At 46.0% G+C, this 16150-nt stretch overlaps 1 protein-coding gene across 1 annotated transcript in view; it reads left to right on the top strand.

The window, feature by feature from the left end:
* LOC147736694 (lectin-like) overlaps positions 1-16150 on the top strand; it is a 137601-nt gene that overhangs the window by 79398 nt on the left and 42053 nt on the right. Inside the window, exon 2 of the mRNA XM_086953810.1 lies at positions 5115-5272. Coding sequence (XP_086809936.1) covers positions 5115-5272 — 158 coding nt within the window. The remainder of the gene's footprint in view (positions 1-5114; positions 5273-16150) is intronic.

Raw genomic sequence — 16150 nt, 5'->3', positions numbered from 1 at the left:
TAGGATTACATGAGTTACATAAAAGATACAAACAGGAAAAAAATTGCAAATGTACAAGTTGTAAAGTCACACAGGGAAGAGATACAATTAGCAACAATTGCAAATATACAAGTTGTAAAGTGAAGGAAGAGATACAAATGGATAAACTCTAAGAATCACATAGGAATGGTAGTGAGTACAAAGGTCTACTACAAATACTAGTGGTTAGAGTTATCTCTATATACATATATATACAAATAGTAGATTTGCTCAGGATTCAAGTTTGCAAGCGATTCGGCTTGGACAGGTATATATTACATATTTAGAGTGAAAAGAGAAATAAAAATAACATTAAAAAAATTCAAATAAAAAGGGGGTAGAGAGCGGTATGTGGGGGAGAAGAGTTGGAGGCTGAGGTTGGTGAGAGGAGAGAGGGGGACCTGAGGGGGTGAAAGAGATAAGGCAGTCCAGCGTAAGTGAAATGTGTAAAAGTCAGCAGGATGGAATCCAAAATGGCAGACCCGGGTCGTGGGCATCAATGGAAACCATCTTAACATGGCAAGATGCACCCAGGGCAAGAGCGACAACAGGAGAGGGTCCCAAAATGGTAGGTCGCACACGAGTTCCATTTTAAAAGTTACGGGGGCCAAATCCAAAGAAAACCAGGGAGCCGACCCAACGGAGGAAGAACAAGAGGGGAAAAGGAGCCAGACAGTCAAAAGGAGGAGCATCTTCAGTAATTGCACCTCCTTTCACCACTGCTGCACACACATGATCCCTGGTCTAAATGCTCCCACGCTCCTGTACTGGGCACCACAGTCCACCCGTGTCATTACCTGGAGGAGTGTCAAAATAAATCCCCAGGTCTCCACCCAGCTTTCATGGTCAACAAAAAGCTGATGTCTATCTTGGCTCTCCCAGGGGGGCGTTAGCGGCTTCGTCATATGTAGGGGGTGAGCGCTGTAATTAAAATCCTCTCCCGGTCGTGTAACCTGTCCCGCCCATCCGCTGTGGCCACAGGCCCCCATCCACACACTGCGGTCAGGACACACAGGCGAATGGAGGCTGCAGATTCGGCGATCACGGAATGCACAAGCTGTGGGTGCCTGCCGGGTAATATGAAAGGGCAGCAGGGGGCCCGCTCCTGATGTTGCGTCCCCGCATTGTTACCTCGTAATGTGGGTCTGTTTCACCGTGGCCCCCCCCCCCCACTTCTACCTCCGTTTCACATCGGGGGCCATCTTGAGGTGTTATCGCCAGGGCTATGCAATAGCCCTTGGTGTTTTCAGGAAGACAAGAGCCCTAGGTTCTGCAGGATAGACAGGAGACCTTGGCTTTCTAGGATAGATAAGAGCCTTCAGTGTTGCAGAGTAGATGATGTCTTAGGTCCTGCCGGGTAGACAAGAGCCCTATGCAATGTGGGGTCGATAAGAGCCTTTGGTGCTGCAGGTAGACAGGAGACTTCAGTGCTGCAGGGCAGACTAGAGCCCTCTGCAGTGCAGAGTAGACAAGATTCCTCATTGCTGCAGGATAGACAAGAGCCCTCTGTACTACAGGGTAGACAAGAACCCTAACCAGAGTAGGGTAGACAGAGCCCTTGGCACCTCAGGGTAGGCAAGAGCTCTGTGCATTCTAGAGTAGACAAGAGCCCTCAAAGCTGCAGGATAGACAAGAGCCCTCAGTGCTGCAGGGTGGAAAATAGTCCTCAGTTGTTCAGGGTAGACTAGAGCTCATAGTGCTGCAGGGTAGACAAGAGCCCTCAGCACTGCAGGGTAGACAAGAGCCCTCCATGATGCTGGGTAGACAAGAGCCCTCTGTGCTGCAGGGTAGATGAGAACACTCATGCTGCAGGGTAGATGAGACCCATCATGCTGCAGGATAGATGAGAGCCATCATGCTGCAGGGTAGACAAAAGCCCTTGTCACTGCAGAATACACAAACCGCCCTTCGTACAGGACAGACAAGAGACCTCAGCACTTCAGGGTAGGCATGAGACCTTTGCACTACAGAGTAGACAAGAGCCCTTGGTACTGCAGAGTAGAAAGAGACCTCCGCAATGCAGGTTAGAGAAGGAGCCCTCATCACTGCTGGGTAAGCAAGAGCCTATGGATCTGCATGGTAGACAAAAGCCCTCAGCATTGTTGTCCTTGGAACTATAGGGTAGACAAGAGTCCTTGGCACTACAGGGTAGACAATAGCCCTCTACACCTCAGGGCAGGCAAGAGTATTCAGCATTGCAGGGTAGACAAGAACCCTCAACACTACAGGGTAGACAAAATCCCTCAGAATTTCAGGGTAGACAAGAGTCATTGGTACTGCAAGGTAAATAAGAGCCCTCAGCACTGCAGCGTTGATAAGATCCCTTGGCACTGCATGGTAGACAAGAGGCTTTAGAACAGCAAGGCAAACAAAAATCCTCGGAACTCCAAGGTAAGTATGATCTCTTGGTACATCAGGATAGGAAAAAGCTGTCTGCACTGCAGGATACATAAGAGTTCTCACTACTACAGGGTAAATAAGCGCCATTGGGACTTCAGGTTAGACAAAACCCTTGGTGTTGCCAGGTAGACAAGAGCTCTTGACCCTTCCAGCTCTTAGTGTTTCAGAGTAGGTAGGAGCCCACGGCGCTCCAGGGTAGACAGGAGCCCTCTGCGCTTCCGGGTAGCCAAGAGCCCTCAGCAGTGCAGGGTAGACAAGAGCCCTCAGCAGTGCAGGATAGACAAAGAACCTTTGCACTACAGGGTTGAGAAGAGTCCCTTGCATTGCTGGGTAGACAAGAGATCTCACCACTACAGGGTAGGGTAGAGCCCTCAGCATTCCAAAGCCACTTGTATACCCTGCAGTCCGGAGGGCTCCTGTCTACCCTGCACTGCTGAGGATTCTCGTATACCCTGAAGTGCTGCTGGCTCTTGCCTACCATGCAGAGCACATGGCTCTTGTCTCCTCTGTATTAGCAAGGGCTGTTAGCAACTCTGGAGTGAAGAGGCCTTCTGTATTCCCTGCAGTGCCTCAGAATCTTGTCTACCCTGAAGTGCTGAGGGCTCCTGTCTACCCTGCACTGCTGAGGATTCTCGTATACCCTGAAGTGCTGAGGGCTCTTGTCTACCATCAGTGCAGAGGGCTCTTGTGTTCTCTGCAGTAGCAAGGGCTGTTAGCTACTCTGGAGTGAAGAGGCCTTCTATATTCCCTGCAGTGCCTCAGAATCGTCTACCCTGAAGTGCTGAGGGCTCTTGCCTAACTTACAATGCTGATGGTTCTTGTTTATGCTGAGGTGACCAGAACTCCTGTCTATTCTGCAGTGCCGAATAATCCTTTATACCCTGCAGTTCCAAGGATTCCTTTTTGATCTGCAGTGCTGAGGGTTCTTGTCTACCCTGCAGTGCTGAGGAATCTTGCCTACCCTGCAGAGCAGAGGGACTTAGTCTACCCTGAAGTGCCATGGGCTGTTGTCTACCCTGTGGTGCTGAGGACTCTTGTCTATTCAACAGTGCTGAAGGGTCCTGCCTACCCTACAAAGCCAATGGCTCTTTTCTACCCTGCAGTACAGAATGCTCCTTTTCATCCTATAGTACAAAGGGCTCTTGTCTACCCTGGGGTGCCGAGGGCTTTTGACAACTCTGCAGTGCCAAGGGTTCTTGTCCATTCTGCAGCACTGAGAGCTCTTCCTACTCTGCAGCACAGATTAATCTTTTCTACCTGGTAGTACTGAGGGCTCGTGTCTATCATAGAATGCTGAGGGCTTTTCCCTACCCTGTAGTGGTGAGACATCTTGTCTACCCAGCAATGCCAGGGACTCTTCTCAACCCTGTGCTGCAGAGTATGAAGAGCTCTCAGTGCTGCAGAATGAACAAGAGCCCTTGGCACTGCAAGGTAGACAAGAGCCCTCAGTGGGGAAGATTTGAGTAGAATCTTCAGCAGTGCAAAGTAGACAAGAGCCCTTGGCTCTGCAGGGTTGGCAGAACCCCTCAGCACTGCTGGATAGGCAAGGGTCCTCAGCACCACAGGGTAGACAACAGGTCATGGCACTTCAGGGTGGACAAAAGCCCTCGGCACTGCAGGGCAGAAAAGAATCATTGGAACTTCAAGGTGGAAAGGATTACTCAGCACTGCAGTATAGACAAGAGTTCTCTGCACCTCAGCATAAACAAAAACCCTCGACACTGCAAGCTAGACAAGATTCCTCTGTTCTGTTGGCTAGACAGCAGCCCTTGGCACTGTGGGTTGATAATAGCCCTTGGAACTCCAGAGTAGATAACAGCCCTTGCCACTGCAGAGAAGACTGGAGCCTTCGGAACTGCAGGGCATTTAAGAGCCCAAAGCACTGCAGAGTAGTTAAGAGCCGCTAGCACTGCAGAGTAGTGAAGAACGCTCAGCTCTCCAGGATAGGGATGTTACCTCAGCATTCTAGGCTAGACAAGAGCCCACAGCACTGCCAGGTTGACAAGAGTCATTGGTGCTGCAGTGTAGACAAGAGACCTCATCTGTAATAAATGTACATGGGTCCTCAGTATAGCAGCCAGACTGAAGCCTTCAAGATTGCAGACTGGATAGGAGCCCTCAACGGGCTTGTAAAGAGCATAACGAAGGCCGAACAAGAGTTGCCAGACGCCTGCAGAATATCCTTCAGATTGCTATGGAAATATTTCCAAAAAAAAGCTTATTTATCTTATATCCGCAGTGTAATATGTGTCTTAAAAGTCTACCATCTGCTATATAGACCGAGACAAGTTTTTCTACCAAGTCATTATCAGTGTACACATAGTAAAAATACTCTCCTCTTCTACTTAGTAGTGCCTAGTAGTGTTTTAATACACATACAGCACTGTAGCACAGTAGACAAGGCTTCCTACGGTATTTTTGCACTGCTTGTACTATTCATAGAGAACCATGATGGAAATGAAAGAAGTAGAACTTTTTATTTTGTTAAATAAAATCTGTACTGCTAAACCCCTCAGGCAATACAATTATTAAACACTGCTTCCTTTAGCAACATTCAAAATATTTATTTTTGTGGTTTATATTATCAGAGTGTCAAAGTCCATTGAATTGTTCTATTTCCATCATATATTGTGACCACAAGATGTACAAATAATTAGTAACTGCTTTACATTTGCTTGTGTTGCTTGTATTCCTAGTGGGCTCTGAAGTGACCCCCGGGACCTTAAGAAAGACCACCTACAAGAGAAGTCATCCTGATGGAGGTCAGCGCTGGAAGAGGAATACTGACTGGATCCCGCGTAATGAGTCCTCTTACCGATATATCACTGCCCAGATGACCTGGATAGAGGCTGAGGTATGGGGCAATGTTTCGGTGCATGTCTAGTCTCTGTGGCGCCAGCCTTCTGCAGGGTATCTGGCTTCATGGGATTTACACCCTAACAAGCAGCACAATAGTTTGCTTTATGCTCATGGAAATACACACATGCCCACATTTTAGAATAGGTAAGTGAGAGAGTTTGAAAAATAAATTGGGAGAATGGATGTACGTCATTGGCTAGTAATAATGTAGAGGCAATTTCAGGCGGTGAAAGTTGTGGAACTGTTCAGAAGTGCTGTACGTGTGGGTGATGGAACAGTGTGGAATCATAATACTGATTCCCTATTTAAGGGAGAAAGAGAGGAACAAGTTAGACAAGGGGAGGATGAAGTGTGAAGTAGAGAAAGTGATAACACTGTTTTGTGATTTACCAAACATGGCATGTAGATTTGGAAACAATATAGGGAGTGACACCATCCTTGAGTATACCAACTAATCCATTTCTCTCAGGAACATCTGATGTCAATAGTGGGTGTAGAATTTATAGATGCACCAAACACTGATGAAGTACAAAGTTATCTCAACACACAAAGGGTACCTAGAGGTCAAAACAATTATGTCATTCAACTGTGGGCACCAACCCCGACACCATACAGATAACAAAGTGGGAACAGACAGTGCGGACTAAGTGTGATAGTGACCGAGTTAAGACTCAAGAGCATAGGGAAAAATTCCCATCAGAAGCCACACTGTACTGCCCTCTTTCACATCATTTGGGTACTCCTTGCCCAGGAGACGAAACAAAACGGCCGGTCAGTAGTTACCGTGACCGTTTGTGGATAAGAAAAAAACGTGTTAGTGGAGGGAGGTTTAAGTGAAATTATCAGTGTTTATGTGGCAACTGAAAAAAGCAGTGTAAGGTGAAAAGAAAGTGAGTAGTGAAAGACATTAAAATTGGATGGGCTGGGTAGATGTAAATGATTTATTGTTATCTCCCGGTCCTCCAAATCTAAAAAACAAGTGCAAACACAGATTTAACATAATATCCATGATCAGTAGTGGTCAACATGTTTCAGCATATCTAAGAAAATAGTTTCATGCATTCGTCAGGACCCGTTGTAAATTAACTACTGCTTTTTGTGAAATAGTAAAAGATATCACCTGCAATGTCCAGGTTGTATGTTCAACCACATACTGTTACCGCACCGTACCAGAGATACGACATCCACAGGAACGACATATAGAACAAACGACAGAAAGAAAACATTATGTCACATTCACAAGGTGTGTCATATTGGTATAGTACAACCTTTCATTTTGCAATCGCACGATCTGAGGATTAAATTTATTCCAAACCACTCACCCATTAGTTGTGGTTGTTGCGCTTCACCCCACCTGGCTGCAGCTCAGGTAAAAGGAGCACCGCTCTAGATCAGAAAAGTTAAGATGTAAGGACGACAATCATGGCTTTGTATTTATCAATTGTTTAACACCGGGAATTCTGTTGGTATGTACAACTCCCATGTGCTATTTCATAAACCACATCCATGTTGTAAAAAATACGGTTTATAATTCTCACGTTTTTCTACATTATCTAATGACTAAGTTTTTAAATTCGATTGTGAAGGTCATTGGCCAGCATTGAATGTAGGAACTATAACAACTCATTAGAGCAAAGCTTCCTAGACCACATCATAATGAGACCAAACTCGTTTTAATATTCAAGTGGACACCTGGGTTGTAAATTGCAAAATCGCGCCACATTGCGCATCCACAGTGGCAATCACCAGTCTGGTTTTCATCTGTGCAGAGGCCCCTGTGTGCCCCCTGTTTGCCCAATGGAGTTATCAAACATGCAATCATTTGCCAAAGATCGTGTGCAGTGTCATTAAGCCTGCACCTCAGCGTCTAAAGGCATTAAACAATCCAAGCATGCACCTCAGCGTTTGAAGGCATTAATCAGTTCATACCGGTACATATGCCTCCAAAAGCGTTTCCACAACTACTCTACTGAGGCATCACTCACCTCTCCGTCGGTGTCTCCTGGCAGTCATCCAAACTGTCTGGGGGGGTGCCGAACGGAGAGGGCGCGCCATATTTAAAAGCCCGAAGTGTCTCGTTTCGCGTGACGTCGGTCACATGATATACGTGCATGCCGGGATATGTAGTTTTCGTTATCCCGTGTTTGCAGTTCATTTAAGGCAAAGTCTAAGAACCTTTCATATATTTAAAGTGGCCATGACTTAAACACGGACATATGTTATTATCGGCAATTTTATCTAACATCCTGAGGTAATATCACTGTGATTACTTAGCTCATATGCCATATTTGAAAGCTCAGTGTGTTTCGTTTCCTGTGGCGTCGGTCACGTGATTTACGTGCATGCCGGGATATGTAGTTTTTTTATATATATCCCGTGTTTGTAGTTCATTTAAGGCAAAGTCGAAGAACCTATTCAGATATGACTTTGACATAGACACGGACATATGTTATTATCGGCAATTTTATCTAACATCCTGAGGTAATGTCACTGTGATTTCTTAGCTCATATGCCATATTTGAAAGCCCAGTGTCTTTCGTTTCCTGTGGCATCGGTCACATGATTTACGGGCATGACGGGATATGTAGTTCTTGTTGTCCCGTATATATAGTTCATATGGAACAAAGTTAGGGAACCATTCAGATATTCGGGATATGTAGTTCTTGACGGGATATATAGTTCTTGTTATCCCGAATGTGTAGTTCATTTGGAACAAAGTTGGGGAACCATTCAAATATTCAGAATGGGCACGAATTAACATCAAAACGGACTTATGTTATATTGGCAAATGTTATTAATTTATCTAACATCCTGTAATTATGTCACTGCGATCACTTCGTTCCTATGTGTTACAAAGGGCCCAGGTTTACAGGCACCATATGTGTAAGCCTGGGCATAGTTCGCGTAGCCGCACTCCGCGGAGCTACGCGAAGATGCACTTGCACTCCGCGAACTACGTATAACTCCGCGAACATGCGTAGTAGCTTGCTTGACCCGTTCGCGAGCCGTTTTTCGTCTTCGGGAGCGCCGTGGAACTCTGGAACCTGCTCGACACCACATCTCCAGACGTCGCCTTCCTCACGGAAACATGGATGAACGCCTCCTCAGCGCCCGACATCGCCGTCGCCATTCCGGACGGATACAAGATCACCCGGAGAGACCGCGTCAACCAGACAGGAGGAGGCATCGCCATCGTCCACAAGAACACCATCCGCATCACGACCAACTCAGACGACACCCTCACAGCCGCCGAACATCTTCACTTCCAGATACACACCGACCCCAAGACCACACTCAGAGGCACCCTCATCTACAGACCCCCAGGACCTCGCACACAATTCAGCGAAGACATCGCAGACTTCATCAACCCGCACGCCCTCGCCTCTGCTGACCACATCATCCTAGGGGACCTCAACTTCCACCTGGAGAACAACGACAACACCACCACCACTGGACAACTTCGCCAACCTCGGACTCATTCAACTGGTGAACACCCCCACCCACTACGCCGGACACACGCTTGACCCAGTCTTCTCCTCCAGCAAGTACATCTCCTTCAGCCACTCCACCGGACTCCACTGGACAGACCACAGCTGCGTCCACTTCAGCTTCAGAAAGACCACGACTCACCACCACCCGCAACAGGTTCCCCACAGGAACTGGAACAAGATCACCACCGACCAGCTCACCACTTCACTGAGCCAGAACCCTCCCGCCAGCTCAACGGACCCCAACCAAGCAGCCAACAACCTCACACAGTGGATCACCAATTGCGCTCGCCCAACCAGCCTCGACCACTCGCAGTCCGGCTTCCGCGCCAACCACAGCACCGAGACCGCCCTCCTCGCAGCCACTGACGACATCCGAGCCCTGCTCGACAACTGGGAAACAGCGGCCCTCATCCTCCTTGACCTCTCCGCAGCATTCAATACGGTCTGCCACCGCACCCTAGTGCAGCGCCTCAGCAACATCGGAATCCAAGAGAAGGCACTGGAGTGGATCATCACGTTCCTCACCGGAAGAACCCAGAGAGTCCGCCTCCCCCCGTACAGATCCAAGGCCACCGAAGTCATATGCGGCGTACCACAAGGATCATCACTCAGCCCCACCCTCTTCAAAGTCTACATGACCCCCCTCGCAGCCATCGTACGCCAACACAACCTCAACATCATCTCCTACGCCGACGACACCCAGCTGATCCTCTCCCTCACCAACGACCCAGGAACCGCCGGAACCAACCTACACGAAGGGATGAAAGACGTAGTCGAGTGGATGAGAAACAGCCGCCTGAAACTGAACTCAGACAAGACGGAAGTCCTCATCCTTGGATCATCACCCTCCACCTGGGATGACTCCTGGTGGCCCCCTGCCCTGGGCAGCGCACCCAAACCAACGGACCACGCTCGCAACCTGGGCTTCATCCTGGACTCCTCCCTCTCGATGACCAGACAAGTCAACGCCATCTAATCATCATGCTTCAACATCCTACGCATGCTCCGAAAGATCTTCCGATGGCTCGCCACCGAAACCAGGAAGACGGTCACACAGGCACTCGTCACCAGTCGACTGGACTACGGAAACACCCTCTATACCGGAACCACAGCCAAACTCCAGAAAAGACTCCAACACATCCAGAACGCCTCCGCACGACTCATCTTGGACATCCCCCGACACAGCCACATCTCCGGACACCTGAGAGACCTTCACTGGCTCCCCGTCAGCAAGAGAATCACGTTCCAACTCCTCAACCACGCACACAAGGCCCTCCACGACCTGGGCCCCAGGTACCTCAACAACCGCCTGTCCTTCTACACTTCCACCCGCCAGCTACGATCGACCAGCCATGCCCTCGCCGCCGTGCCACGCATCCGAAGATCCACCATGGGAGGAAGATCCTTCTCCTACCTGGCAGCCAATACTTGGAACTCCCTCCCCATCCACCGCCGCCTGACCCAAGACCACCTCTGCTTCAGGAAGCAACTCAAGACATGGCTTTTCGAGCAGTAGCGGACCCCCCTCCCCCAAGCGCCTTGAGACCCTCTGGGTGAGTAGTGCGCTATACAAATATCCTGATTGATTGATTTATTGATTGCCTGCATGCTCGGGATGTGTAGCGAGCGAAGTTACCCATGAGGTTTGTCCCGCCCGCTCGCGTCCCCTTATTTTCGTTCACTACTAACGTGTTCGCAAGTTATTCTGTGCCAGATTTAAGTTTCTGCGTGTTCGGCAACTTGATCTTACCGACAAGCATCCTCGCGCACGCGAAAATGCTATTGAGCGCGCGAGAACTACGCTACGCAGCAGTTTGCGGAGTATTCGACAACTTTGCGTTCTCCGCGGAGCGCGGAGTTGCTGAAACTCCGCAAACTCCGCGAACGGAGCGTAGTTCTTCGCTGTGTAGTTCTTTTAAATAGGAAGAATTTTATGCCAACACTGGACATGTTAATAGCTTAAGTTAACACTTCCCTATATAATGTTGGGGTATTTATGACGAGGATGTGTTGTTCGCACACCATGGTTAGGTATGTTCATCCCTTAGTTGTATTTTTCAAATTCGTAGAATATCTATCAATACAAAATAGATGGACTGAATCTCAGTTTAACTTTGATTTTTACCCTATTCTGATGATATTTAGTATATATGTTAAAAATAGGATTATCCTAAGATTGTAGGTCCAGAGTGGATAATCATATGATATTATCATCAAAGGGCAATCAACTCACTTGATGGTCAAACCTTATTTTAGAGGAACGTCCACGGTATCGGCTCATTTAACCCAACTTTGTCGCTATTGAGTTTGTAGACCCATTTTTGCTCAATTTGAAATAGAAAACGGGCTACATCAGGACATGAATCAGGTATCAGAGGCTGTTCCAAAACAGTCCAGTAAAAATCATTTGGACCATGTCCAACCTCCAAAAAATGCGCTGTTAGACGGGTGGACTGTTTGCGACAACGTACCGTGCTTTTGTGTTCTTGTATTCTTGTCCTTATCTTCCTCGTCGTCATACCTACATATTGTAGCTGACATGGACAGGTTATCAAATATATGAGGTTTCCGCTATTGCAGTTTGTAAACCTGCGTTGTATCCAAGGTCTATTTGTACCTATATCCACAGTGGCAGATTTACAGGTTTGAGGGCACTCTGAGCATTCCCCGCACGGATGGTGGCCTTGTACTGGCGGTAAATCCTACAAGGTGCCTACCTGTCTGGGTTCTTATTCTTTGGGCGTGTATGGACTAATTGGTCCTTTAGACTTTGTCCTGTTTTGAACGCAAACAAGGGTAAGGGGATCTCATCACCCCCTGTGTTCAATATTGACCAGTGTTTCTTAATGATCTTCTGGACTTTGTTAGATCTGGTGTTAAAGGTATTTACAAAAGTGATGCGGTTGGTTTTCTACTTTGGTGGACTCTCTGTTATTGTTTGATGCCCTCTTCTTGGATTGACGAATTATCTTCTTAGGATAGTTCTTCACACAGAGTTGTTTCTCCAGATTTTTTGAATGGGCATTGAATGCTTCTTTGTTGGAACAATTCCTCTGGACCCTGAGAAACTGACCGAAAGGTAAATTGTTCCTCAGGCCCCGTGGATGACAGCTATCATAGCTGAGTAGGGCATTCTTGGCCATTGGCTTACGATAAAGCTCAGATTCAAGGCCATTTGTGGTTGCTAAGATTTTTAAATCCAGGAATGCTAGTGCAGTTCTACTGTACTCAATGGTGAATTTTAAATATGCATTTCTGGTATACAACCATTGGTGGAATAACAAAAGATCTTCTTCAGTGCCACGCCAGATGACCAATATATCATCTATATATTGCTTCCAAATGTGAAGCGATAATAGATGTGGATTGGTAGATGTAAATACCTCCTGTTGTTCAAAATTGTGAACATATAAGTTTGCCAGACTTGGAGCTAATACACTACCCATTCTAGTCCCAGATGTTTGTAGGTAGGTAGTGTCTTCTAAGCGAAAGTAGTTGTCCTTCATCGCTATTTCCGCCAAGCTCATGATGAATTGGATGGGCGTGATGGATTGATGGTCACTTTGTTCCAAAAGGTTACCCACAACTTCCAGAGTCTCATTTTGCGGAATAGAGGTATACAATGATTCAACGTCAAAGGATACAAGGATGTCAGTGTTGATGTCATATTGTATTTCCGGTAGAAGTCTCAAAACGTCCTTGGTGTCTTGAAGGAACGTTGGCATAGCCTTCACCATCGGGTTAAAAAAGTGATCCACGAAGGTAGAGAGTGGTTCTAAAACAGAACCTATACCCGAAATAATGGGCCGTCCCGGTGGTGGTCTTTGGGGTTTGTGGACTTTTGGAAGGCAATAGAAGGACGGAATTGTCGGGTGGGTAGTAAGAAGGTACTGGCCTTCCTGTGATGTAATCCACCCTTCAGAAGTTGCTTCTTCCACCAAGTTTTCAATCTTGGTCTTGAGTCGTTCTGTGGGGTCTTCGGTGAGTGGGAGATAAGATTTCCGATCACTCAATTGCCTCAGACATTCATTTCTGTAAGTGTCAATGCCAAGTATGACAGTTGCCCCACCCTTGTCGGCTGACTTTATTATTATTTTCACATTTGATGTAAGTGAGCGTAAGGCCGGCTGTTCTTTTCTGGATAGATTGACGAAGGGCTTATTCTCAGTTTGGTAAGGATGGTGTATATCATTTTCTACAGCCTCTTCAAATGTCAATACCTTAGCAGGTAATCCAACACTTGGTGGATTGAATGTCAAGGTTTTTTTTAAACCAGTGTTCTTATCCTCAATCCGTATTTCAGTATTCAATGGGATAGAAAAAAAGTAATGTAACCTGATCTTTCTGAAAAATTTGGCTAGTTCCACCTGTGCCACAAAAGGATCCCCTTTCTGAGTAGCTACGAATCCTAAGCCTTTGTTTAACAGACCTTCTTCATCTGGTGATAGCACATGCGAACTTAGGTTCATCACAAGGTTGTCGAATTGCTCGTCCCTGCCGTTTCTTGCGGGACTTTCTTCCCACTGCGAAGGTCCATCGTGGGCTGTGATGTAGTGCCCCAGTGAAGTTGTGTTGTTCCTTGTCTCCTCCTTCCCCTGCCTCGTCTCAGGCCAAACCCTAAAAAAGGAAACGAACGCTCCTGGGCCTTGTTGCATCTGGGGAGGACCGGAGGGACCCATCTGTGGGGGATATGATGGTCCATACATCCACGGGTTCGCTGGCCACCAGGGTTGGTATTGATTCTGGTTCTGAGGATGGTACCCACCCCTCCAATGTCTTCGATTACCACGACCTCTTTGGTTGTTATTGGAGGATCCATTCTGTGATGTATCTGAATCACTAGAATCTCCATCCGAGCTTGATGTAGCATACGCTGAACCGCCTTTTCTGCCACCACGATTGAATGCGTGTGCAGTGTAGGATTCACTCGTATATGGGTAAACCCCTTCTGTGGAGAACTTTGCCAGATCTTTTTTGAACTTTTCTAATTTGGTGAATAGAATCGTTTCCTTAAAATCCTTGTTATTTATGTCACTTTCATCCTGACCCTTCTTAAACAGAGTGCTCTTAAGTGTGGTCCTAATCTGGCCCTCAAGTATTTGAATTTCGATGAGTATTTTATCTGCCACTCTCTTCGCAGTTTAAATAATGAGGACTTACCAGTCCCTTGTACACCTCCAGGCGATCATCGACCAGTCTTTCACAAATTCTTTGTCATCAAGAAAGAGTCTGGGTGCATTATTTACAATGAGGCCTGAGGGTGCACAATTGCCACAGAGAAAATCTGCCATGACTATCCCATGGACTATTGTTCTGGAGTGTGATTTCTTTAGGACTAGAACCTTAGCCCACCCATCATCATTAGTAGTGACTGCCACAGGAATGCTTCCCAACAAGCTCGGATTTTCATCTAGAATGTTCTGAACTTCTGCATTTTCAAACGCTAGACCCCAATTAGTTGCCATTTCAAATGTACATTTGGAAAGTATAAACAAAAAGCCAATGATTGTCCTCTCTTTCACAACAAACTGGAATAAAGCCAGATATCTGGGTTGATCAATTGTGATCAACAAATATTAAAAGGACCCACAGCCTTAGCTGTACTGTTAACATGAACCAAACAAATTAATCGGAGGGTCCAAGGGCGAGTTTAATGACTCACACTAGGTACATGCCCCAAAACCGTATATCTCAACACACAAAGGGTACCTAGAGGTCAAAACAATTATGTCATTCAACTGTGGGCACCAACCCCGACACCATACAGATAACAAAGTGGAAACAGACAGTGCGGACTAAGTGTGATAGTGACCGAGTTAAGACTCAAGGGCATAGGGAAAAATTCCCATCAGAAGCCACACTGTACCGCCCTCAAACGGTACAGTGTGGCTTCTGATTGGAATTTTTCCCTATGCCCTTATGTCGGGGTTGGTGCCCACAGTTGAATGACATAATTATTTTGACCTCTAGGTACCCTTTGTGTGATAAGATATATATGGTTTTGGGGCATGTACCTAGTGTGAGTCAATTAACTCACCCTTGGACCCTCCGATTAATTTGTTTGGTTCATGAAGCACAAAGGTAACCTATTTATTTGGAGATGGCTCACACACCTCAGCACGCTTCCTCCAGCTGCAGCTCTCTCCCTAACCCCCACTTCTTTCAAACCTATAAATTATCTTGGAGCTTTGACAGGAAATGTTCACCAGAGAATGGAATGAAAGGGAAACAGTGGGTTCTTTACAATGACATAAGCAGGGGAGGAACAGGATACCACATACAAAAAGTAGACGCATAGGCACGTTTCCTGTAAAGGTTAAGGACTTTCTTGAGGTCCACAATCATCACCTTCCAAAACTTCTACATAAGCAAAAAACACTGCTTCCCAAGTTTCCAACCCATGGGAGGCCTCCCAGGCTCTGGCTGAAACACAGTGTTGTGGTACAATGCTCAACATATTAATGCTTACTTAATATATAGAGGCAAACTTTCACACAGATTGTAATAGTAGTATATAAAGTTAGTACGTAAAAGAACAAATTATAATATAATAAAAATATGCTTTCAATGTTTCATTTGTACTTAGTTATGCGTATCACAGTGACTGCGCCGAGTAAAAGTAATTAATAATCATCATCATCAAAATCCTTATTTGACTATTAAAAAAAAGAGCCATTAAAGCACAAAAAATATAATACATTAATCATTTTTGCATATTAAAAGGTACAGACATGGATGCCATTTATTACTAGTTTATAACACAATACTTTCTATTACCACAATCGATTTTAAAATGAACAGGGCATTGTTATAACATGTCACAGGATCCTCTGAGCTTACAAGTAATTTCATTGCAGTTTTATGGGACCTGATTCCATGGTTAACAAACAAGGGCTTCAAATAAAAGTATCTAAAATTACAATAAAATTTAACAAAATAATAAAAAGTGCAGTGTACGTTGTTTACTCTTAATGTCGCACGGGCAGGTTACCCTATCCGGAGGGCGTGTCTTCATTTTTGGAAAAGCGACACAGTAATATACAATACCACATCGTAGCCTTGGTAAGACAAATCGATGCTGTGCATGAGTCACATGCGACAGATACCCATAAACTCCCATTTCTAACATATATTATTTGTATACGGTCACAGTCGGCTTACTCAATTCCGATTTTACTCTGAGATTCTGCCTAAATGACAGAAAATAGACCTTGATCTCTTTCTCTGTTATAGTTAGTATTTTTTCAGAGTCCGACCATACAGATATATTAAACAGGTTCCCCATTGTGGTTTTAATGTAGTACATCCAGATTTAAACAATCTAATATAGACCTGGTAAAATCAGTTTCTTCATGTCTCCAAATTTCTGCCCATTCTAGTAG

The sequence above is a fragment of the Lissotriton vulgaris genome, chromosome 1_2, assembly GCF_964263255.1.
Source record: "Lissotriton vulgaris chromosome 1_2, aLisVul1.2, whole genome shotgun sequence".
Taxonomy (NCBI): Eukaryota; Metazoa; Chordata; class Amphibia; order Caudata; family Salamandridae; genus Lissotriton; species Lissotriton vulgaris.
Note: the sequence above shows the minus strand (reverse complement) of the source record. Positions and strands in the feature narration are given on the sequence as shown.